The sequence below is a fragment of the Orbicella faveolata genome, unplaced genomic scaffold (genome assembly GCF_042242905.1).
Source record: "Orbicella faveolata isolate gen_17 unplaced genomic scaffold, um_ofav_v1 contig_47, whole genome shotgun sequence".
NCBI classification, from domain to species: domain Eukaryota; kingdom Metazoa; phylum Cnidaria; class Anthozoa; order Scleractinia; family Merulinidae; genus Orbicella; species Orbicella faveolata.
In genome coordinates this window covers 19,332,311-19,357,976 of record NW_028301577.1, presented here as the reverse complement: position 1 = coordinate 19,357,976, position 25,666 = coordinate 19,332,311, and the positions used below count along the sequence as shown (strand labels likewise).

The 25,666-nt window shown below is 38.4% G+C and overlaps 2 protein-coding genes across 2 annotated transcripts; one reads left to right on the top strand and one right to left on the bottom strand.

Moving 5' to 3' along the window:
* Positions 1-835: 835 nt before the first annotated feature.
* LOC110066919 (derlin-2-like) lies at positions 836-8,011 on the bottom strand. Its single transcript, XM_020774177.2, has 7 exons — positions 7,873-8,011; positions 7,709-7,774; positions 7,439-7,512; positions 4,743-4,836; positions 4,130-4,325; positions 3,514-3,604; positions 836-3,039 (listed from the first exon to the last, which is right to left on the bottom strand). The coding sequence occupies exons 1-7, from the start codon at positions 7,963-7,965 to the stop codon at positions 2,913-2,915; spliced, it is 741 nt and encodes a 246-aa protein (XP_020629836.1). The 5' UTR covers positions 7,966-8,011; the 3' UTR covers positions 836-2,912.
* A 30-nt stretch (positions 8,012-8,041) lies between these two features.
* On the top strand, positions 8,042-25,538 carry LOC110066924 (mitochondrial import inner membrane translocase subunit Tim22-like). The gene is made up of 4 exons (XM_020774180.2): positions 8,042-8,281; positions 9,598-9,791; positions 10,677-10,749; positions 22,946-25,538. The coding sequence occupies exons 1-4, from the start codon at positions 8,059-8,061 to the stop codon at positions 23,020-23,022; spliced, it is 567 nt and encodes a 188-aa protein (XP_020629839.2). The 5' UTR covers positions 8,042-8,058; the 3' UTR covers positions 23,023-25,538.
* Positions 25,539-25,666: the final 128 nt, after the last annotated feature.

Sequence of the window (25,666 nt, the reverse complement as noted above, 5' to 3'; positions counted from 1 at the left end):
ACTTTTCATTCACACCAGCATTGCCCGCTTATATCTTTCAAAATAATACCTTTTGTAGGTACATGAATCTTCCCACCAATCCTTTCCTGCAAAAATTCACATTTTAGTTTGAAACTAATTTAAGCTACTGCTTTATGGTCATCTCATAATCACACCAAACTCCAAAATATCAGAAAGTCTAAACATCAATTTGGTAAAGAAAAACACTAAGGGCATAAAATGTGCAAGGATCCTGGTAAGTCATCTGACTAAATAGCAATAAAAGTAAACAAAGACTTGCCAGGGATGACTAAACATGTATGTCTGTCAAGGCAAATGAAGCCATTTTTTCACACAATATTATCGTGGGTCATCTCTGTTTTTGACACCTTGGTCATTATCAAAAAATGTATGTTTAGTAGTTGTTTGTGTTCAAAACTGTTGGTAGCCTACAAATCATAGGCTTGTTTTCTGCTGCTCTCTAGTCGGGTACACGTTCCTCTCCGCCAACAGTAGCTGGTAATTGAGCATATGCAAATCAGAGCTATCCATAAAGGACTGTAACCCTCAACACCTATTTCTGCTGAGTATGCTCTATGGGTCCTTGATGTTTGTTGTAGGTGTGACAATTAAGGCAACAATTGCAACCTAAAACTCAACGACAGCTCTTTTTATGACATCCAGTTCTGTTTCAGCAAATGCTGAACAAGAGAATGCAAAAATAATAATAATAATAATAATAATAATAATAATAATAATAATAATAATAATAATAATAATAATAATAATAATAAAAACTAGGGGATAACACTTGACTTCACCAGTGATAATTTGTAATGTCAAGAATAGCCTTGCATTGAGTTATGGAATATGAATACTTTATTATTTCTTTACTGAATTGTACATATGTGAAGGCATTTGCAGACTAATATACATCGCAGTTATGAATCAAACAGTGGATTAGGCTTACACCCTTCAAAATAATACCTGTCAGGTACGTGAATCTCCCCACCTACCCTTTCCTGCAAAAATTCACAATTTGCTTGGAAATTAAATTTATGCTGCTGCATAATGACCATATCATAATCAGGCCAGTCTACAAAATAGCAACAAGTCTAAACATCAGTTTGTTAAAGAAAAAACACAAAGAGCATAAAACACAAGTCAAGTAAACAAGATGATGTGGTTTGAAAGCCAATTACAATATAAATCCTTGGTTGAGAGATTTAGTTGTTAGACTGCTTGGTGTCTGTTTTCCTCTGCAAAATCAGGAAGAGAGTAAGAAGGGAGATATAAAATGAGAAGAGATTGGAATGAGGCAAGGGTGTGGCACCCCCTTCTAACCCATATTGCCCCTTTCTGCATTCACATTTGCAAGGAAAAATGCTAGGTAGACCTTAAGAGAAAAAGCTGACTGTATGCAGAGTAGCAATCTGCTTGTCTCTTTTAAAAGCATCTTTTACTGTTGAACTGAGAAGAATGGCCATAATATATGAATGTTACTAATAGTTATTATAAAAGTGAACCATATTTGAACTTATGTTGCTCTCAGAAAAACCCATAGAGCACACAAAGGTTTTTTCAGTTTAAACAACCCTCCTCTGCTCTCCATTCCACTGGAGTTTATAGTTTAACAATATTTCCCTTTAAAAATTTTAGCTTTCAAAACCCCTGGGGGGGGGGGGACTCCCATATCAAAAGGGTGGGGTGCTTGTCAGAAATTTTGAAAAGAACCCATAAGAGGTATCAAGATCCTGTTTTGTGGGTGTGACTTGAAATTTTTTTCACCCCTACAAGGTACTAAATACATCTGTCATTTTTTAATTTTTTTTTTTCGGATCAGTACCCCAAAAGATACTGCAGAAGCTTCTGCTGTGGACCTTTTGAGACTGAACACCCTAAGAGATGCCAATACTACTTTTTTAACCCCTCAAAGGTACGACAAGCACCCCTGTCCTTTTTTACATGAGAGTCCCTGCCAGTTAAAACCTCTTCCTCTCGGGAATTTCCATGAAAGCACCCTAATGTGAATGTTCTCTTTAATGATTCTTGTTTTGGTAGGTCATATATTATCATCTTTGAACAGACTGCACTGTCCCATTAAAATGCAACATCCCAAAGTGCCATATACAATTGCAACCCATCAAACCTATACTAACAGATGATTAACATTACAGTGAAACCAAATTTAGGTATTAAATATATTCTCTAAAATAAATATTAATAGTTCTACATTTGTATTTATTTCATTAATAGCAGCTTCTAACTCAGCTGAATTTATATCTAGTACACGCTAAAACAGTGCTTGAAAATAACGGTTTTAATTCTATTAGGTGTACTTGTCTAGTGATGCTCTAAAGTTTTGTATTTCTTTGCATTCCTTTGTTTTTAACATGAAATATATGGCACTTGACAACCGATTTTTGCTCAAACTGGGCAATATTATTTATTGCTATCAAACTATGTTTGGTTGTAAAGTTATAACCTGCACTTCAGCTGACTACTCTGCACATCCTTACTCCCATGAGAGACCCATACTCTGAAGCAAAAACTCCCCTGTATTCTGCTTCTACATACTATAGGAGTAACAAACTACCCCAGGATTATTCTGCGTAATGGCATGGAAAGAACATGAGCTGGAGAAAAACATTTTCTGTGCCATCATTTTCCTGGCCACAGGAATTGACTTGACTATAACTTTCAGTGGTGTTAAATACCAAAACTGATAGTCACTGGAGAACCTTGCCTTAGTAAACATTTCTCTCTAAAATTACCGAGCCTTCATTCCTGAGACATGATTACATGCTCAAATTAGATTTTACCAGATGTTCTGTCCTGAAGAATACGAAGATCTGGGTGTGAGATAAGGAAAATAATTTACTGTGCAAAAACTGAGGCTATGAAAAGTTGCTTAGTTATAATCATCACTGCAGTCAATCCTCATGCTCAGCAGCTTGACCCACTCTCTGTCCATCACCCCAGTTGAACCCCCCAGGCCTGTCTTCTTCTGGCAGAGGCTGGTAGTTGGGGTCCTCAGGAGCTGCATCAAAGATAGCTTTCCTGCAATCAATAATTTGGAAATAACTTTGTTAAATTTAACCTAATGTATTTAAATGCAAAACTGTTGAAATTAGACTCTAATATAATTCCCATTTGAAGGTCTAAAATGCCAAGACTTTAAACAGTCCATCAATTTTGGCAAGACTGTTAAAATTGAAACATGCAGTTTTACACCTTTGACTGATTGCCAATTGATTAATTGATTGACTGATTGCTGATTGAGTGATTGCCAATTGACTAATTTATCCACTGATTGATGTAATTAATTATGTCACTTAACAAATAGGTCATTTCCTAGTACAATGCACCACTGCGTCTTCATGATGAACTTGAAGGTGGAACACATATTTTCCATAAGAATGGTTTCACACAAAGACTCTTTTTGACACAGAGGCAAAAGGCAACTCGGAAATGGCTTATTGAAATCATGGGTATTTATAGTGGGTTTCTACCAGTGGCTTCTTATATTCTTACATAATTCCTGGAGTCTTGAGTATCCTAAAACCACCTGGCTGCTCTGGAAACACATCCTCCAAGAAATAATAGACATGACCCACTGCAATACCTGCAAAGACATGTGCAGTCAGAGTGACAAACATGCCAGTAATCAAGCAAGGGATGAAGACAAAATAATTAAATAAGCAATGTGTAGTTCCAGAAAATATCCATACCTACCCCACAGAAGGGATTTTTTCTAAGTCACCCCCACCCCTCTGGAAATTCTGATTGAGCTTCATACATTTCTTTAAATTTTTTGGTCTCACAGAACCACCCACCCCCCCATGAAATTCCAATCCCTTCTGTGGGGGGAGTAAGGATATTTTCTGGAACTGAACAATTATAATTTTTTGTGAAACTCAGAAAACCATCAACACCAGAAATATTTTGAAATGTTACTGACTGTGTAGCAAGGAGAAAGCCAAATAGGCACACGAAAGCTAAAAGGTAAACAGCAACCGTAATTTGGTTTGCAGTAATCAGGTTTGCTTGCCTGTCCTGAACTTCATTGTGATTGGTCAGTACACAACTGACCTGTCAGAAGTGTTCACAGTTTTTTGACTCACACAGTTATAACCTATTAATAATTTACCTATAAGATCGACCATGACAGAATTTCCCAGCATAAGGGAGAAACCAAACAGCACCCAGGGCAAGAAAGGAGCTTTGAAGGTTAAAAGACCAAAAAAGTTCATCCGCACAAAAGGATTTCTTCGGCTCCAAATGTACACCAGCATAATCGTGAAAGCCTGACCTAGGAAAACTAAGTTGACAAACAAGGCAATTATCTGAGCACAAAAGGTCAAAGAAAATGCTCTCAAGTATGTAGTGATAGAAAATTGAAAGGAGTGAAGATGCTTTGCTGGTGTTAATTTGTCTTAGGAGACTGAAATAAATGAAAAACTCAATTCACAAGTTTTTCACTAGAATTTAGTGACACTGATTTGAAGTTGATAACATCCTACTAAATTATTGGATTGATCTTTCCTAGAATGAGTTTTTCATTGGTACTCAAGGGTCTACTAGCCTTTAATATGGGTAATGAAATCAAGAGAAAGTGGTATAACGGAGCTGCTCACAGTGGAAACTGTGAGGGGTCTACAAAGAGATCGGGCACCAGCTATCTGTCTGCCAGTTTATCTGGAGCTCGATTTTGCCAGTCACAGAGGGCCGACTTAAACTTATTCATTCCTAAGAAAGGATACAGTCATGATTGCTCCACCAAAAATGAACATAAACACAAAGTCTGCTGTTCGTCCCCGGAATGAGCCTTCTTCTAACATCCTGCAATAACGGTATCTGGCCAGTGCTAAGGAAGGTTTACAATTGAACAGATGATCCACTTCCAAAATAGTCACAACAACAATATATGACAAATTACATGCTTAAGCACTGCAAGCATCCTTGATAGGCTTAAATGTTTGCCAACATAGACAAGGGGTAGTTCCAGACAACCCTTGTCAAAGATAAATCGGGAGAGACAACTTCAAGGTTTGCGAAATGCTTAATAACATATATTTCATCACAAGGCTGAAGTTATCTTTACAAGAGCCCACCATGTGTGGCTGGGACCATTACTGAGGGTAAATTTGCGAGTGGTGCTATTATGTCAAACCTGCAGTGTTAAAGTGCTATTAGGGCTTGACACTAACTTTTCAACTTACTAGCCAAGTGGCTAGTGACTACTTAGATGTTAGTAGCCAAAAGCATTTTTTCACTAGCCAAGCGTTGAGGTTGGCTACTTTGTTACATGAAATTTTCGCAACACGTTTATTTCGCAATTTGGGGGTGTGCAGATTTTGAGACACTTAAGTTCACAATTTTGCAAAAATCTGTATTTTGAAGCACTTAACCTTTGCATTTTTGAGTAACACAAAATTTGTTTCCTTTGCAATGTTACTTAAACATGTCTTTGAATTTACTACACTGACTTTATCAAAGGTACAACAACGTCAAAAGTAACAAAAACGCAATGGCGGGACTATATGTCAACAGTAACATAATGTGTTATGTTCCTGACACTTACTTATTCGCATCACGTTAATTTCGCGATTTTTTTTTTTTGAATCGTGAAATTTGCAAAATTAACGTGTCGCGAAAATTTCAGGTAGGTCCAATAACAGCAGAATGTACTAGCAAAACTTGAAAGCACAACGCAAACTACTCTCTTTAATACATAATGTTGGTAATTATACTGTACTTAAACTAGTTTCAAAAAAGTTCCAGTTCCCGAAAAGACTTTCAGGACTGTTTTTCTCTGAAACTTCCTTGGAAAAATATTGAGACCCCCAAGAAGTCACTGTAAAAATTATAGAGACTTCTTCAGAGACAGGTGCTGTAGAAATGTTTCAAAAGCAAAACAACTTTGTGAACAATACTGTAAATTGTCGCTGATGAAATTCCACTGCTAAAAACGGCTGATTTAAATGTCGAAGGAAATAAATCTTTCTCACCTAATTATTTCTGTAGTGGTAAGCTTGTAAGTATGCATACATGACAAATCCCCTATATATTGTTACGCTAAATAAAATGTTATCCCTTACAGTTCCGCACTATTTTGCACATGAAAAAATTTTCGTAACAAAAACAGAGCATTGATGTGTGCTTTCAGAAAATGCTGTCTAGTTTGTCAAATATTTCTTTCAACAAAATTAACATGTTCAGTTCCCCATTTACGTACCACACAGCGAAAAGTAGACATACATGTTGAACAGCACATGCCCGGTACCATGATATGTCCATAATGAAATTCTGACATTATTTCTGAGAACAGGGTAAATTTTGTGTTTGTCTTCCTTGAAGAAGACAAACTAGTTCAGCCAATTTCATTTTGTTGACTAGCCAAAGCGGCTAGTGGAAATCGAAAACCTACTAGCCAAAACTAAATTTCTACTAGTCTGTGGCTAGTTGGCTACCATTAGTGTCTAACCCTGTACTATGATAAAATTTTTAGCCCTTTAAATTTTTAGGTTTATCGCACAGAATTATACAAAAGATTTAAAAGACAGTTTATCCTTTGTGAATATCTGTATTGGTTCCAGCGATATTTAAAGTTTGAAAAATGTGTAAAATATACAAATGAGATCACTGATGACGTCATACACTCAACCAAATATTACTTCAAGTATATGAATAGAGCTATCTTGGTCAATTTGCAGTATAAACTATTGAAACTTGGTAGGCAAATAGTTTTACATGCAACACACCTACGGCTATAAAAATTTCCATTCCCATGGAAACCCTTTCTTTTCCAGTCTTGTCCAATCTGATTTCAATATTTTAGTGATTTTAAGTTCAAAAAAAAAAAAAGGTCATGAACTCTACCTAAAATATATATATGTTAGCTAGATCACGCAAATGAGGTACCATTGGCAAATATCAATATGGAACGCACAAGGTGGCCAGAAAAACCTTTAATATTGGGGATGTCTGTTCCAGTATGATGCCATGGTAAATGTTAAGCTCATATTGTGGAGCACCTCTAGCTCAATCTTACTGCAAAATATCAAACATTTCTAACACAAATTGGTTGAGATATCTTTGTTCATCATACTGGTTTAGTTTATGACATCATCACTTGGCTAATTTGCATATTTTAAAAACTTTACATCTCTGGAACAAAAAGAGATATTTGAATAGAGTAAAAAGCATTTTTCTTCTTGTACAGACTATTTCACTTGTCTATGTTTTAAAATGGCTTAGATGGGAAAGATGCGATTTTCGTCATAGCACCACTTTAAAATCTTAATTCTCCTTTCTTATTATCATACATTCATTTCAAAATTGGTACAGAGAATTTGGTGGTACTGACTTTACACTTGTCACCCATCCGTAGAACATGATAGATGATACTTTATAAGTAACTTCAAGAACGTAATTTACTTCAATATTAAAAAGATACGTGAAAATCATGTTGAAGAAGAAATTAAATCCAATTGTTCCAAAGAACAAAAAATTGGTAATCAGTCTCCAAAGCTGGAAAAAAACAAACAAACAAAAGTTAGTACATGTCCTTCTTTTTGTTCATATTATCTTAACTTTAAGCTTAAATTTTGCACCTAAAAAGTCAAAGTACGCAACAAAATAAAGGAGTCATAGTATGCTGAATCTTGTAGAATTTTCTAGATCTTATGGAAGCAGTTTTATTTTCTAAATTTACAAAATTCCTTACCTGATATCGTTGGAATATGAGTTCGGGATTAAAATAAAGCTGAAAAGGCGTTATCAATTCCAGTTGCTATAAGCAAACAAAAGGAAAGAGGACGGAGGGCATATTCATTTCACTGCGTGCAACTTAAAAACGGCAACAATTCAGCCAGAAAAAAAAATCCTCACCACTGCAAGAGTTGTAACCACACAGGCAGTCGCATATGTCCGTGTAACCACGGGCATTTGCATGTATTCTTGCTGAAACGTTTGGTACGCCATTTTGTTGATCTTCCTCAAAGACACGTCAGTGAATCCAAGCCTCACGGTTCTCTTTCACCTGTGGGAGTCTGGGACTTGACCTTGAAATCCAACATGGCGGATTCTGGAGCCGGAGACGAGCGTCAAAACTTTGTGCCAAACGTTGAGCAGTTGCCGTTAAGTGGGATCATTCCAGCTATTGAAGAAGCAAGACGACAAAGACCTCCTTTCGTACCATCAGTTGGGCTCCCAAATGTCATTAGAACTCCACAGGAACTCATGGTGGAGAGAGTGATGGAAAATTGTGCGTTCAAATCAGTTTTGGCCGGAGTTGTGGGTATGGACAACTGCCACAGTATGAAATAAGATAGTTGGCTAGATTTCAATCTATTGCAGCAATATTAATCTTCGGAAAGCGAATACGTTCGTATTCGCTTTCGTATCTATGTAATTAGTTGTTAAATAACTATTAGGTGATAATATTATGATAGTATTTATCAACAAATTAGTGGGTTTTTTTTATTCAATTTTAATATTTTAATATTTTCTTAATTTTACTAAATCTTAGGTGAATACATTTTACTTTATATTTTAGTCTCCCGAATTAGTAGAGCACTTGTGCTCAGCTATAAGACTGAGACGTAAATAAACTTGTCATTCATTCATTCATTCATTCATTCATTCATTTGTCCTGGATATTCGTACATACAGTACAACTGTAAAACCCTTATACTTCGTTTCACCAATCAAATGCTGATTTTTGGGCATGCACAATCCTGGCCAGAAGTCATTGAGACACTTGGCCAAATACCAACTGGTGATGCATCACTTTGAAGTGGGAAGTCATAATTCAATTTTCCGAGCCCCTCTCCTCCCAAAGCGATGTTGGAATAGTGAGCCTACTTTGGATGAATCAACATCAACATAGTGTTGGAGTGGGGAGGGGGAGGTGGATAGAAAGACCATATGTTGGCAAAAGTGCAAAGTGTCCTAGGACTTTTGACCAGGATTGTAGAATTTGCAGAAAATTTGATAGGCTGTCCGACACTTACATGATTTCGTTCAGAGGGGACTCCTATGTGAAGAGGTCAGGGATGCTTAGGGATATAAATCATGGATTTTGGTCTCACTTAGGGTGTTCAAAACAAAATGTTAACATTTTTAACCTTAAAAGTATCTTTTAGGGTTGCACTTGAAGAAAAGATTTAAAAAAGCTGTCTGTCCATTTCAAAAGAGGTATCTTTTAGGGGTCATATACAGTGGCGGATCTAGGGGATGGGCCCAGGGGGCCAAGGGCCCCGTCCTCCTTAATTCAGGTAAAAAATAAAAGAAGAAAGAAGAAGGAAGAAAAAGTTGGCAGGGCAAGTAAACAAAAAGTCATGCACGCTCAACCTTTTCACCCGGGAGCCCCCCCTCCCCACTTATTGTGGCCACACTATCAATGGCCACCCATTGTTTACTTTTCTAGAAATCACCTAGGGAAACTTTAAAATTCTCATGTGCCCAACAGGTCAAGCCAGATTCACTGAAATCAAAGGTTGACATGTGGAAGATTAAAACAAATAATGAAATCAAATAAGTGAATTCATTATTGGAAGGAAGGCTTGATTAGTTTTTTTCGTGTGTAAAACACTCTTACTACATTCTGTTCAGGATATGGTCTTGGTGCTGTGTTTGGCTTGTTCACAGCTGGAATGGACTCTTCCATGCCAAACCCCATGACTGGTGTTGCTGATCAGTCTGCCAAGGCAATCCTCAAAGACATGAAGTCCCGTGCAGTGTCGTATGGCAAAAATTTTGGTGTTGTGGGCCTCATGTTTTCTGGAACAGAATGCCTCGTAGAATCTGTAAGTCTTATTAAGTTATTATTGCAAATTTTGGTATGAAAATGCAATACTGTGCTGCCAGTTGTCTCAAAATAAGTGGTTTGCACAGTGGTGGCATTCATCCACAAGTACCAGAATCATTTACATATTCTGTTTCTCATGCAAACAGGGCATCATTTGTTATTTCATCAGTGGTACAGTGGCCTCATGGTTACTGCACTTGGCTCCAGATCAAGCAGACTGGGTTTTAGTCAGTACTGGCCAGGAACATTGTGTTTTTGTTCTTGGACAAGACACTTTACATCTCTCACAGTGCCTCTCTCCTTCAGCTGTAAAATTGGGTACTGGTGAACTTAATTTTGGGGGGTAACCCTGCTATGGACTAGCATCCCATCCAGGGCAGGAGTAGAAATACTCTTAGTCACTTCATGCCACTGAAACTAGAAACATTCGCCTTCCTTTTACCTTGTTTTTTGATCCTCACTGGACTATGTCTTGAGCGCTATTTGATACCCTTTAAGTTTAATTACATGTAAAATGAGGTTTGTCTTTCATTTTTTCTGTTATGCCCATCAAGAGCAACACTAGACTTGCATTTAGTGTCATCATTTGACCACAACTACAGAATTCATTTTCTATTTCCCTTATTACCAGTTCCCTGGTTGTAACCTGTAACTATTTTTTTTTTGATTTAAGGATTAGTTAACAAGCCTGATTGCCCCTTCAGTTACACAAGGAATTGTGAATTTCTAAGAACACTAGAAAGTTGCATAGAGAAGTAGTCAGCTGTGCCTTGTACTTCTCTATGCACTTCATGGAAGTTCAATACATAGCATTGTAGGTTCTTTTGGCCTAGGTGGCCAGCTGTATGTCATTTCAGCATACTGTAATATATGTATTTTACAGTTTCGTGGGAAGAGTGACTGGAAAAATGGAACACTTTCAGGTGGAATCACTGGAGGGCTTATTGGGCTCAGAGGCAAGTTGCATTGTACTCATTTTGTTCAGCAATGATATGATCACCACACACATTCACTCATACCCATTACGCCATGTGGCATTTAGGGCGGCAGTGTAATCCTTTCATATCCTTTTGAGTTTTACCATCAATTTCATTTCCTTCTCTACTGTTCACCATCTTGTGACCTTTGCCCTGCCCCTCCATATAACATGGTCAGCATCTACCTTTAATTTCTCCTAAAAATATCAACAGAACATCAGACCTACCTCTTACTAGAGTGTTTGCATTTCACAATGAGCTTTGTTTCCCATTACTCTAAGAACATGGCCATGAATAATCCAAGTAAATGCATTTAAATTTAGACAAAATGTGTTTAATAAATATGTACACACAACAATAATGCTTTTACAAGCAGCAGTAGTGTAGAAACAGTAAGTAAAATTTTAATATCACTGCAGATCATTTGAAGAAGCTAGTCATAAAAGGGGATAAGTGACGATTTTGGTTGCTTTTCTTTTTTCTTGCTCCAAATTAGCTGAATTTTTGCATGTGGTCTTCGATGTAATAGAAAAACGTGTTCCTGTATTTTTGCCGCTGGTTTTTGCTTCGCTTTATAAAGACGCCGCTAGGAAAACCGAGTGGTTTTTTGCATACGCAATATCCTGAAAACGAAGCAAGGTTTAGCGCAAAAACTACGGGACATTGCTAAACATACCTAAACAAAACTCTATGCGAAATTTGGAGCGTTTTCGACAAAGTTCACTTTTGATTAAAATACCTAACGCCCTTTTCCCGCCGAGGCTGCAAATAAATGAAACCGAGCCTTTGTTATGATAAACAGAGCCGATCCTTTGTTATAATAACCAAGCCAAGCCTTTGTTATAAGTCGAAGTCTCGCCTCGGTTTATCATAACAAAGGATCGGCCCGCCGCGACCGCAGGGACTTTGATCTCACTTAGAAAGCAGCAAAATGTCAATTTCACGCAACGTATAAGCTCAAAAATGTTGATTTTAGGTCAAAAAAGGTTTAAATGTTGATTTCACGTTAACGCGTGACGGCAAGGATGTTGGTTTCACTTAGAAACCAGCAAAATGTCAATTTTACGCAGCGCATAAGCTCAATGATGTTGATTTCAGGTCTAAGTAGGTTAAAATGTTGATTTCGCGTTAACGCGTGACGGCAAGGATGTTGGTTTCACTTAGAAACCAGCAAAATGTCAATTTCACGCAGCGCATAAGCTCAATGATGTTGATTTCAGCTCTAAATAGGTTAAAATGTTGATTTCGCGTTAACGCGTGACGGCAAGGATGTTGGTTTCACTTAGAAACCAGCAAAATGTCAATTTCACGCAGCGCATAAGCTCAATGATGTTGATTTCAGCTCTAAATAGGTTAAAATGTTGATTTCGCGTTAACGCGTGACGGCAAGGAGGTTGATTTCTCTTAGAAACCAGCAAAATGTCAATTTTATGCAGCGCATAAGCTCAATGATGTTGATTTCAGGTCTAAGTAGGTTAAAATGTTGATTTCACGTTAACGGGTGACGGCAAGGAGGTTGATTTCTCTTAGAAACCAGCAAAATGTCAATTCCACGCAACGTATAAGCTCAAAAATGTTGATTTCAGGTCAAAAAAGGTTTAAATGTTGATTTCACGTTAACGCGTGACGGCAAGGATGTTGGTTTCACTTAGAAACCAGCAAAATGTCAATTTCACGCAGCGCATAAGCTCAATGATGTTGATTTCAGCTCTAAATAGGTTAAAATGTTGATTTCGCGTTAACGCGTGACGGCAAGGAGGTTGATTTCTCTTAGAAACCAGCAAAATGTCAATTTCACGCAGCGCATAAGCTCAATGATGTTGATTTCAGCTCTAAATAGGTTAAAATGTTGATTTCGCGTTAACGCGTGACGGCAAGGAGGTTGATTTCTCTTAGAAACCAGCAAAATGTCAATTCCACGCAACGTATAAGCTCAAAAATGTTGATTTCAGGTCAAAAAAGGTTTAAATGTTGATTTCACGTTAACGCGTGACGGCAAGGATGTTGGTTTCACTTAGAAACCAGCAAAATGTCAATTTCACGCAGCGCATAAGCTCAATGATGTTGATTTCAGCTCTAAATAGGTTAAAATGTTGATTTCGCGTTAACGCGTGACGGCAAGGAGGTTGATTTCTCTTAGAAACCAGCAAAATGTCAATTTCACGCAGCGCATAAGCTCAATGATGTTGATTTCAGCTCTAAATAGGTTAAAATGTTGATTTCGCGTTAACGCGTGACGGCAAGGAGGTTGATTTCTCTTAGAAACCAGCAAAATGTCAATTCCACGCAACGTATAAGCTCAAAAATGTTGATTTCAGGTCAAAAAAGGTTTAAATGTTGATTTCACGTTAACGCGTGACGGCAAGGATGTTGGTTTCACTTAGAAACCAGCAAAATGTCAATTTCACGCAGCGCATAAGCTCAATGATGTTGATTTCAGCTCTAAATAGGTTAAAATGTTGATTTCGCGTTAACGCGTGACGGCAAGGAGGTTGATTTCTCTTAGAAACCAGCAAAATGTCAATTTCACGCAGCGCATAAGCTCAATGATGTTGATTTCAGCTCTAAATAGGTTAAAATGTTGATTTCGCGTTAACGCGTGACGGCAAGGAGGTTGATTTCTCTTAGAAACCAGCAAAATGTCAATTTCACGCAGCGCATAAGCTCAATGATGTTGATTTCAGTTCTAAATAGGTTAAAATGTTGATTTCGCGTTAACGCGTGACGGCAAGGAGGTTGATTTCTCTTAGAAACCAGCAAAATGTCAATTCCACGCAACGTATAAGCTCAAAAATGTTGATTTCAGGTCAAAAAAGGTTTAAATGTTGATTTCACGTTAACGCGTGACGGCAAGGATGTTGGTTTCACTTAGAAACCAGCAAAATGTCAATTTCACGCAGCGCATAAGCTCAATGATGTTGATTTCAGCTCTAAATAGGTTAAAATGTTGATTTCGCGTTAACGCGTGACGGCAAGGAGGTTGATTTCTCTTAGAAACCAGCAAAATGTCAATTCCACGCAACGTATAAGCTCAAAAATGTTGATTTCAGGTCAAAAAAGGTTTAAATGTTGATTTCACGTTAACGCGTGACGGCAAGGATGTTGGTTTCACTTAGAAACCAGCAAAATGTCAATTTCACGCAGCGCATAAGCTCAATGATGTTGATTTCAGCTCTAAATAGGTTAAAATGTTGATTTCGCGTTAACGCGTGACGGCAAGGAGGTTGATTTCTCTTAGAAACCAGCAAAATGTCAATTTCACGCAGCGCATAAGCTCAATGATGTTGATTTCAGCTCTAAATAGGTTAAAATGTTGATTTCGCGTTAACGCGTGACGGCAAGGAGGTTGATTTCTCTTAGAAACCAGCAAAATGTCAATTCCACGCAACGTATAAGCTCAAAAATGTTGATTTCAGGTCAAAAAAGGTTTAAATGTTGATTTCACGTTAACGCGTGACGGCAAGGATGTTGGTTTCACTTAGAAACCAGCAAAATGTCAATTTCACGCAGCGCATAAGCTCAATGATGTTGATTTCAGCTCTAAATAGGTTAAAATGTTGATTTCGCGTTAACGCGTGACGGCAAGGAGGTTGATTTCTCTTAGAAACCAGCAAAATGTCAATTTCACGCAGCGCATAAGCTCAATGATGTTGATTTCAGCTCTAAATAGGTTAAAATGTTGATTTCGCGTTAACGCGTGACGGCAAGGAGGTTGATTTCTCTTAGAAACCAGCAAAATGTCAATTCCACGCAACGTATAAGCTCAAAAATGTTGATTTCAGGTCAAAAAAGGTTTAAATGTTGATTTCACGTTAACGCGTGACGGCAAGGATGTTGGTTTCACTTAGAAACCAGCAAAATGTCAATTTCACGCAGCGCATAAGCTCAATGATGTTGATTTCAGCTCTAAATAGGTTAAAATGTTGATTTCGCGTTAACGCGTGACGGCAAGGAGGTTGATTTCTCTTAGAAACCAGCAAAATGTCAATTTCACGCAGCGCATAAGCTCAATGATGTTGATTTCAGCTCTAAATAGGTTAAAATGTTGATTTCGCGTTAACGCGTGACGGCAAGGAGGTTGATTTCTCTTAGAAACCAGCAAAATGTCAATTCCACGCAACGTATAAGCTCAAAAATGTTGATTTCAGGTCAAAAAAGGTTTAAATGTTGATTTCACGTTAACGCGTGACGGCAAGGATGTTGGTTTCACTTAGAAACCAGCAAAATGTCAATTTCACGCAGCGCATAAGCTCAATGATGTTGATTTCAGCTCTAAATAGGTTAAAATGTTGATTTCGCGTTAACGCGTGACGGCAAGGAGGTTGATTTCTCTTAGAAACCAGCAAAATGTCAATTCCACGCAACGTATAAGCTCAAAAATGTTGATTTCAGGTCAAAAAAGGTTTAAATGTTGATTTCACGTTAACGCGTGACGGCAAGGATGTTGGTTTCACTTAGAAACCAGCAAAATGTCAATTTCACGCAGCGCATAAGCTCAATGATGTTGATTTCAGCTCTAAATAGGTTAAAATGTTGATTTCGCGTTAACGCGTGACGGCAAGGAGGTTGATTTCTCTTAGAAACCAGCAAAATGTCAATTTCACGCAGCGCATAAGCTCAATGATGTTGATTTCAGCTCTAAATAGGTTAAAATGTTGATTTCGCGTTAACGCGTGACGGCAAGGAGGTTGATTTCTCTTAGAAACCAGCAAAATGTCAATTCCACGCAACGTATAAGCTCAAAAATGTTGATTTCAGGTCAAAAAAGGTTTAAATGTTGATTTCACGTTAACGCGTGACGGCAAGGATGTTGGTTTCACTTAGAAACCAGCAAAATGTCAATTTCACGCAGCGCATAAGCTCAATGATGTTGATTTCAGCTCTAAATAGGTTAAAATGTTGATTTCGCGTTAACGCGTGACGGCAAGGAGGTTGATTTCTCTTAGAAACCAGCAAAATGTCAATTCCACGCAACGTATAAGCTCAAAAATGTTGATTTCAGGTCAAAAAAGGTTTAAATGTTGATTTCACGTTAACGCGTGACGGCAAGGATGTTGGTTTCACTTAGAAACCAGCAAAATGTCAATTTCACGCAGCGCATAAGCTCAATGATGTTGATTTCAGCTCTAAATAGGTTAAAATGTTGATTTCGCGTTAACGCGTGACGGCAAGGAGGTTGATTTCTCTTAGAAACCAGCAAAATGTCAATTTCACGCAGCGCATAAGCTCAATGATGTTGATTTCAGCTCTAAATAGGTTAAAATGTTGATTTCGCGTTAACGCGTGACGGCAAGGAGGTTGATTTCTCTTAGAAACCAGCAAAATGTCAATTCCACGCAACGTATAAGCTCAAAAATGTTGATTTCAGGTCAAAAAAGGTTTAAATGTTGATTTCACGTTAACGCGTGACGGCAAGGATGTTGGTTTCACTTAGAAACCAGCAAAATGTCAATTTCACGCAGCGCATAAGCTCAATGATGTTGATTTCAGCTCTAAATAGGTTAAAATGTTGATTTCGCGTTAACGCGTGACGGCAAGGAGGTTGATTTCTCTTAGAAACCAGCAAAATGTCAATTTCACGCAGCGCATAAGCTCAATGATGTTGATTTCAGCTCTAAATAGGTTAAAATGTTGATTTCGCGTTAACGCGTGACGGCAAGGAGGTTGATTTCTCTTAGAAACCAGCAAAATGTCAATTCCACGCAACGTATAAGCTCAAAAATGTTGATTTCAGGTCAAAAAAGGTTTAAATGTTGATTTCACGTTAACGCGTGACGGCAAGGATGTTGGTTTCACTTAGAAACCAGCAAAATGTCAATTTCACGCAGCGCATAAGCTCAATGATGTTGATTTCAGCTCTAAATAGGTTAAAATGTTGATTTCGCGTTAACGCGTGACGGCAAGGAGGTTGATTTCTCTTAGAAACCAGCAAAATGTCAATTTCACGCAGCGCATAAGCTCAATGATGTTGATTTCAGCTCTAAATAGGTTAAAATGTTGATTTCGCGTTAACGCGTGACGGCAAGGAGGTTGATTTCTCTTAGAAACCAGCAAAATGTCAATTCCACGCAACGTATAAGCTCAAAAATGTTGATTTCAGGTCAAAAAAGGTTTAAATGTTGATTTCACGTTAACGCGTGACGGCAAGGATGTTGGTTTCACTTAGAAACCAGCAAAATGTCAATTTCACGCAGCGCATAAGCTCAATGATGTTGATTTCAGCTCTAAATAGGTTAAAATGTTGATTTCGCGTTAACGCGTGACGGCAAGGAGGTTGATTTCTCTTAGAAACCAGCAAAATGTCAATTTCACGCAGCGCATAAGCTCAATGATGTTGATTTCAGCTCTAAATAGGTTAAAATGTTGATTTCGCGTTAACGCGTGACGGCAAGGAGGTTGATTTCTCTTAGAAACCAGCAAAATGTCAATTCCACGCAACGTATAAGCTCAAAAATGTTGATTTCAGGTCAAAAAAGGTTTAAATGTTGATTTCACGTTAACGCGTGACGGCAAGGATGTTGGTTTCACTTAGAAACCAGCAAAATGTCAATTTCACGCAGCGCATAAGCTCAATGATGTTGATTTCAGCTCTAAATAGGTTAAAATGTTGATTTCGCGTTAACGCGTGACGGCAAGGAGGTTGATTTCTCTTAGAAACCAGCAAAATGTCAATTCCACGCAACGTATAAGCTCAAAAATGTTGATTTCAGGTCAAAAAAGGTTTAAATGTTGATTTCACGTTAACGCGTGACGGCAAGGATGTTGGTTTCACTTAGAAACCAGCAAAATGTCAATTTCACGCAGCGCATAAGCTCAATGATGTTGATTTCAGCTCTAAATAGGTTAAAATGTTGATTTCGCGTTAACGCGTGACGGCAAGGAGGTTGATTTCTCTTAGAAACCAGCAAAATGTCAATTTCACGCAGCGCATAAGCTCAATGATGTTGATTTCAGCTCTAAATAGGTTAAAATGTTGATTTCGCGTTAACGCGTGACGGCAAGGAGGTTGATTTCTCTTAGAAACCAGCAAAATGTCAATTCCACGCAACGTATAAGCTCAAAAATGTTGATTTCAGGTCAAAAAAGGTTTAAATGTTGATTTCACGTTAACGCGTGACGGCAAGGATGTTGGTTTCACTTAGAAACCAGCAAAATGTCAATTTCACGCAGCGCATAAGCTCAATGATGTTGATTTCAGCTCTAAATAGGTTAAAATGTTGATTTCGCGTTAACGCGTGACGGCAAGGATGTTGGTTTCTCTTAGAAACCAGCAAAATGTCAATTTCACGCAGCGCATAAGCTCAATGATGTTGATTTCAGCTCTAAATAGGTTAAAATGTTGATTTCGCGTTAACGCGTGACGGCAAGGAGGTTGATTTCTCTTAGAAACCAGCAAAATGTCAATTTCACGCAGCGCATAAGCTCAATGATGTTGATTTCAGCTCTAAATAGGTTAAAATGTTGATTTCGCGTTAACGCGTGACGGCAAGGAGGTTGATTTCTCTTAGAAACCAGCAAAATGTCAATTTCACGCAGCGCATAAGCTCAATGATGTTGATTTCAGCTCTAAATAGGTTAAAATGTTGATTTCGCGTTAACGCGTGACGGCAAGGAGGTTGATTTCTCTTAGAAACCAGCAAAATGTCAATTCCACGCAACGTATAAGCTCAAAAATGTTGATTTCAGGTCAAAAAAGGTTTAAATGTTGATTTCACGTTAACGCGTGACGGCAAGGATGTTGGTTTCACTTAGAAACCAGCAAAATGTCAATTTCACGCAGCGCATAAGCTCAATGATGTTGATTTCAGCTCTAAATAGGTTAAAATGTTGATTTCGCGTTAACGCGTGACGGCAAGGAGGTTGATTTCTCTTAGAAACCAGCAAAATGTCAATTCCACGCAACGTATAAGCTCAAAAATGTTGATTTCAGGTCAAAAAAGGTTTAAATGTTGATTTCACGTTAACGCGTGACGGCAAGGATGTTGGTTTCACTTAGAAACCAGCAAAATGTCAATTTCACGCAGCGCATAAGCTCAATGATGTTGATTTCAGCTCTAAATAGGTTAAAATGTTGATTTCGCGTTAACGCGTGACGGCAAGGAGGTTGATTTCTCTTAGAAACCAGCAAAATGTCAATTTCACGCAGCGCATAAGCTCAATGATGTTGATTTCAGCTCTAAATAGGTTAAAATGTTGATTTTGCGTTAACGCGTGACGGCAAGGAGGTTGATTTCTCTTAGAAACCAGCAAAATGTCAATTCCACGCAACGTATAAGCTCAAAAATGTTGATTTCAGGTCAAAAAAGGTTTAAATGTTGATTTCACGTTAACGCGTGACGGCAAGGATGTTGGTTTCACTTAGAAACCAGCAAAATGTCAATTTCACGCAGCGCATAAGCTCAATGATGTTGATTTCAGCTCTAAATAGGTTAAAATGTTGATTTCGCGTTAACGCGTGACGGCAAGGAGGTTGATTTCTCTTAGAAACCAGCAAAATGTCAATTTCACGCAGCGCATAAGCTCAATGATGTTGATTTCAGCTCTAAATAGGTTAAAATGTTGATTTCGCGTTAACGCGTGACGGCAAGGAGGTTGATTTCTCTTAGAAACCAGCAAAATGTCAATTCCACGCAACGTATAAGCTCAAAAATGTTGATTTCAGGTCAAAAAAGGTTTAAATGTTGATTTCACGTTAACGCGTGACGGCAAGGATGTTGGTTTCACTTAGAAACCAGCAAAATGTCAATTTCACGCAGCGCATAAGCTCAATGATGTTGATTTCAGCTCTAAATAGGTTAAAATGTTGATTTCGCGTTAACGCGTGACGGCAAGGAGGTTGATTTCTCTTAGAAACCAGCAAAATGTCAATTTCACGCAGCGCATAAGCTCAATGATGTTGATTTCAGCTCTAAATAGGTTAAAATGTTGATTTCGCGTTAACGCGTGACGGCAAGGAGGTTGATTTCTCTTAGAAACCAGCAAAATGTCAATTCCACGCAACGTATAAGCTCAAAAATGTTGATTTCAGGTCAAAAAAGGTTTAAATGTTGATTTCACGTTAACGCGTGACGGCAAGGATGTTGGTTTCACTTAGAAACCAGCAAAATGTCAATTTCACGCAGCGCATAAGCTCAATGATGTTGATTTCAGCTCTAAATAGGTTAAAATGTTGATTTCGCGTTAACGCGTGACGGCAAGGAGGTTGATTTCTCTTAGAAACCAGTAAAATGTCAATTTCACGCAGCGCATAAGCTCAATGATGTTGATTTCAGCTCTAAATAGGTTAAAATGTTGATTTCGCGTTAACGCGTGACGGCAAGGAGGTTGATTTCTCTTAGAAACCAGCAAAATGTCAATTTCACGCAGCGCATAAGCTCAATGATGTTGATTTCAGCTCTAAATAGGTTAAAATGTTGATTTCGCGTTAACGCGTGACGGCAAGGAGGTTGATTTCTCTTAGAAACCAGCAAAATGTCAATTCCACGCAACGTATAAGCTCAAAAATGTTGATTTCAGGTCAAAAAAGGTTTAAATGTTGATTTCACGTTAACGCGTGACGGCAAGGATGTTGGTTTCACTTAGAAACCAGCAAAATGTCAATTTCACGCAGCGCATAAGCTCAATGATGTTGATTTCAGCTCTAAATAGGTTAAAATGTTGATTTCGCGTTAACGCGTGACGGCAAGGAGGTTGATTTCTCTTAGAAACCAGCAAAATGTCAATTTCACGCAGCGCATAAGCTCAATGATGTTGATTTCAGCTCTAAATAGGTTAAAATGTTGATTTCGCGTTAACGCGTGACGGCAAGGAGGTTGATTTCTCTTAGAAACCAGCAAAATGTCAATTCCACGCAACGTATAAGCTCAAAAATGTTGATTTCAGGTCAAAAAAGGTTTAAATGTTGATTTCACGTTAACGCGTGACGGCAAGGATGTTGGTTTCACTTAGAAACCAGCAAAATGTCAATTTCACGCAGCGCATAAGCTCAATGATGTTGATTTCAGCTCTAAATAGGTTAAAATGTTGATTTCGCGTTAACGCGTGACGGCAAGGAGGTTGATTTCTCTTAGAAACCAGCAAAATGTCAATTTCACGCAGCGCATAAGCTCAATGATGTTGATTTCAGCTCTAAATAGGTTAAAATGTTGATTTCGCGTTAACGCGTGACGGCAAGGAGGTTGATTTCTCTTAGAAACCAGCAAAATGTCAATTCCACGCAACGTATAAGCTCAAAAATGTTGCTTTTAGGTCAAAAAAGGTTTAAATGTTGATTTCACGTTGACGCGTGACGGCAAGGATGTTGGTTTCACTTAGAAACCAGCAAAATGTCAATTTTACGCAGCGCATAAGCTCGATGATGTTGATTTCAGGTCTAAATAGGTTAAAATGTTAATTTGACGTTAACGCGTGACGGCAAGGATGTTAGTTTCACTTAGAAAACAGCAAAATGGTAGGAGCCCATGATGGGCTCCTGAAAATGGTAATTTCACGCAACGTATAAGCTCAAAAATGCTGATTTCAGGTCAAAAAAAGGTGTAAATAAAAATAAAATGAAACAAATAAACATTTCAATAAACACTTTTTCAAATACGGCAACGTCTTCAATGGCTAAAAAATCACGAGATAAAACATAGTTTTTGACAAACGCGATCGTAGCTTGATGTCACGCACCGCCATAACTTCCAAGTTCAAAATGCGCTGGTACCTCTTATGCCTGATGAGGATAACAACTTTGGCGGCTGTTTAGTTTTGGATTTAAGAATTTGATGACTCCACGTGAAAACGCTCTATAAATAGGGCTGACAGATTAACAGATTAACCCTTCTGCGCAACGTACGGGTCTCCATACATCTGCATGTCCCCTGATCCCAGAAGCTCAAAACACTACAAATCATGCCGATTTGAAATAAAATCAACGCAAACTGGATCACAGATCTGTTACAATCGATCGCCACTTGCTGGCCATTATTATGTTTAAATCTAGTTACCAGTTCGAGAAACGTCCGCAGAACGTAATCGCAATGCATGCCGGGAAGGGTCTTTACGCCTCGTGCGCGGGAAGACATGGCGGTCGATACAAGACAAATTTTATCACTCTAAAACCAGTTCTCGCTTTCCAAACTTTGACGCTAGCAATACTTGGTAAATGGGCCACAACTCACCAGAGGGTATTTTTCTTGGGCAAGAACTGCTCTTGGACTTTGCTACCTGGCTCGATCTGACTTCGAACGCCGATAACACGATTACGGTATATCAGCTGCCTTCGAAGTTTCAGAACACATTTTGATTCTTTAAAACGTGCTGATGACTTACGGGTTTATCGAGGCTTTATGATGCCTCTCAACCACCAGGTAGGCACACAAGGTACTTTAAAACAATGCTTAAGATATTAGTTGACAGAGCTCTAATGCGGCACATCTCTTTTTTGTTTGATGGCATTTCGTTTGACGCTCGATCGATTCACGTGTTGTGTTCACGTCACAATAACCGGTGTAAACAATCCGTTCCCAGATTTCCGCTCTATATGCTGTGGGATTTGGTTTTGACTTCATACACTATAAACAGTCTGCCTGTTTGCTGTTCAACAAATAAACTCCTAAAGACATGGCTAGGAAAAGCCAAGTTTTTTGCCTACGTTTTAACTCGAAAACAAAGCAAAAACCAGCGACAAAAATACAGAACCACATTTTTCTATTACATTGAAGACCACATGCAAAACTTCAGCTAATTTGGAGCAAGAAAAAAGAAAAGCAACCAAAATCGTCACTTATCCCCTTTTATGACTAGCTTCTTCATTTGTGCGTCTTGAAAAACCTAGCCTAAATGTTTTAAGGTTCATTTTAGCAATCTTTTTACTTCCCAATTTTCATTTCAGCCATTCTTGTTATTTCAATTTGGCTAATTAAATTGAATTTACACTAAGTTACGCTCAATTTAATTTTGGTCAGTGGTTCTGATAACCATAAACAACATGTTTGCTGTTAAGGGGATTTGCAGGGGCTTTACTTGTTTTATGTTCCAGCTATCACCTATGGGCAGATCTGCACTTTGTTGTTTCACTTTGTGCTGATTTGCTCCCAAATCATGCTTGGCTTTGCCATATTTAAGGTACTTTATCCAATCAAATCTATCGGGATGAGTTTAAAGTGACAGTTTTTTTTTCTTTTGTCTACAGCTGGTGGAAAAGCAGCTGTCATGGGTGCACTTGGATTTGCAGCATTTTCTACTGCTATTGATTACTACCTTAGATGACCCAAGGATTCAAATTGTTGCCTTTCTACTAAAAATCCAAATAATGTGTGGTGGAAGTGCAGAAACAAACATTCCATTCTGAAAGTCTTCCAAGTACACTTATGACAAATGTAACCACTGATGGATCAAGACTTTGAAGGAAGTAGGTGTCGACTTTGGAGAGCATTTTCTCCAGGGATAATTCTCTTCAAACAATTTTGTACCTTGGTTTTTCTGACAAAAAAGGAAGGGAAGAGGATACCAGAGACGTTCACTCAGATCTGGCATTGCTAATCAACTGGGACTGCTGTAAAGGGCAGAAAATGGTAACCGGATAACTGATGAATCTTGGAAGATTTTGAAGAAATGTGGATCAGATGACACGAGTAAAAAGATGTTGGAATGTTGAAGATAACTTCACCGAATGATTCCTTTATAGTAATTTGGAGCAGTTTTCTCTTAAGTGTCCAAAGTAATTCCCATTCGCTTTGGTCTTGCATTGCTGCTATAAACTATAAAACATTGCTGCTATATGAGTCCCCCAGGGGACTCATTTTAAAAGGATGGGGTGCTTGTACTTTTTACGGGTTAAAAAAGCAGTTTTGGTGCCTCTTGGGTGTTCATCCTCAAAAGGTCCACATCGGTGGTTTTCATGGTACCTTTTAGGGTATTAAACCAAAAAAATATGACAGGAGATAATGTTTTGTTTTAGAATTGGTACCTCTAGGGGGGTGAAAAAAATTTCAAACCATGCCCACAAAACAGGATCTTTTTACCTCTTAGGGATTCTCTTCAAAATTTCTGACAAATACCACCATCCTTTTTAATGTACTAGTCAATTGATACCCCCACCCCTTGGGTCCTGGGGAAGGGTAGGGGATTTGACATTGACCCTGGTCAAAAGGCATCAATATCCCTACCCCATGAGGCCAGAGTTCAGATCAAACGCCCTTACTCCTGAGGCAAGTAAGCTGAAACTATCAAAAGTTTCAAGAAAAAAGAAATGCATGTAAATGTTCGTCCTCCAAGTTTACATGTATGCAGCTTTGATTATAATTATTAGTACAATACTAACTTCACATTCAGATATGTATGTCACATTTTTGGAAAATTATCTGTGCTTCAACAGGCTAAAACACTCGTTAACTTTTACAGCAATATCCTCATTTTGTTGGAGAACCTATCTAGAACCTATCTTGGTAATGGAATAAAACCTGTAGAAATTGAAAGATGAAAACAGGTAATGCATGAACCCTTCGACCTTCCGGATATCATTCGAACTTCAGTGCAAATTACTTGCTTCAAATTGAATATCAATTGCAGTGATGATGAAGTGAAAGCAAGATATGTGTGGTTAAACCACTCTTACCTTTCTCATGCCTTCCCCCATCTTTGAAGCTCCATATGTAGAACTAGTACCTAGTTTCTCTATTGCCAGCGTGCCCCACGTGGGGACGGAGCCAGGAACCCAAAGTCAAAATTAGTCAAATGAACCACCCCCAGGGGACAGATTGTTGTTCAAAAGTGATTTAATGCCCGTATTATCCCCTACCCTTCCCCGGGACCCAAAAGATGGTCGGGTATCCTGTAATTTTGTAAGACCTCAAGAAATGGCAAGAAATAGAACTATAAAACATAAGGAATAAACACCATGGTCGGGCTTGGATAAGCACTGGCTCAGCCGAATCAAATTTGAAAAATAAACGCTAGTGGGCTAGTGGGGTTTTAAAGGGTTATTTATCGCGAAAACACGGTAACCTTGAAATGCCATTTTCAAAGTGAATTTTGGTGTTTTTCAAATAAACCGGGAGCCGGCGCAGTAATAGCTCGCCTTAATTTCGGCATGAGCAATCTCCACTCTTTAGTATGTCTACAGAATCCTTTTTGGTGTCTTCATATAGTGTGGAAAAAATATTGTTCGAGTGAGGTCAAAATGTTATTCCCCTTGCATCAACTACCGATTGGGAGACCTCACTAGCTTACTCGCGCCGGTAACCCCAAAACGCAAACCATGCAGACTGCAGACTGATAGATATTTAAAACCACAAACCCGTCAAAAATTGGCGCAATTTGCGCCCAGAATGTAACTTTATTTTTATGCTTGATTTTAGTTTGTTTAGGACCAGTAAAGGGAATTTCCCTTAGAAAGTCTATTAAACGCGTGAATCAACAGTCAGATGTTGAGTTTTTGCCGCCTGTGGATAAATAACAAACATTAGAACATATTGAGCTCTATTTTGTCACTAGAAGCGAAAAAAGTGAGTGAAGTGTTAGAAAAAAGGTACTCGGTCTGCATGGTCTGCGTTTTGGGGTGACCGGACTCGCGCTGTGCCACTGTCGTTTCATAGCTGATCAGACTCCAGGTTTATAATTGTCGTACTTCACGTCGCGCTGAAAGGCCGCGAAATCCAAGGGTTCAAAAATCAAACCAGTGGATGTTCCTTAATTCTCATTCATTTCACTATTTATTTTTCCAAGGTAAAAAATACACGCAAGTTATAGTGAAAAATAAAATAGACGCCCCAACAGAAAACCAATGCACAACACGTCGGTTCTTGATTGTTGTTGTTTTTTTTATCTTTGTTTCTCACGAAATTAAATGATAAACGGAAATTCGTAATAACGGAGTTTCCGTCAACCTCCCGCCATTTCTATGGCCGCAACC

What these genes read in the sequence shown, in the direction of transcription:
- LOC110066919 (XM_020774177.2), bottom strand. Translation starts at nt 7,965, where the DNA reads ATGGCGTACCAAACGTTTCAGCAAGAATACATGCAAATGCCCGTGGTT. An exon ending in TGTCATGGTCGATCTTATAG is followed by an intron (nt 3,605 to 4,129) that starts GTAAATTATTAA and finishes ATGTCTTTGCAG; the next exon opens with GTATTGCAGTGGGTCATGTC. An exon ending in CTCAAGACTCCAGGAATTAT is followed by an intron (nt 3,040 to 3,513) that starts GTAAGAATATAA and finishes TATTGATTGCAG; the next exon opens with GAAAGCTATCTTTGATGCAG.
- LOC110066924 (XM_020774180.2), top strand. Translation starts at nt 8,059, where the DNA reads ATGGCGGATTCTGGAGCCGGAGACGAGCGTCAAAACTTTGTGCCAAAC. An exon ending in AGTTTTGGCCGGAGTTGTGG is followed by an intron (nt 8,282 to 9,597) that starts GTATGGACAACT and finishes CATTCTGTTCAG; the next exon opens with GATATGGTCTTGGTGCTGTG. An exon ending in AGGGCTTATTGGGCTCAGAG is followed by an intron (nt 10,750 to 22,945) that starts GCAAGTTGCATT and finishes TTTTGTCTACAG; the next exon opens with CTGGTGGAAAAGCAGCTGTC.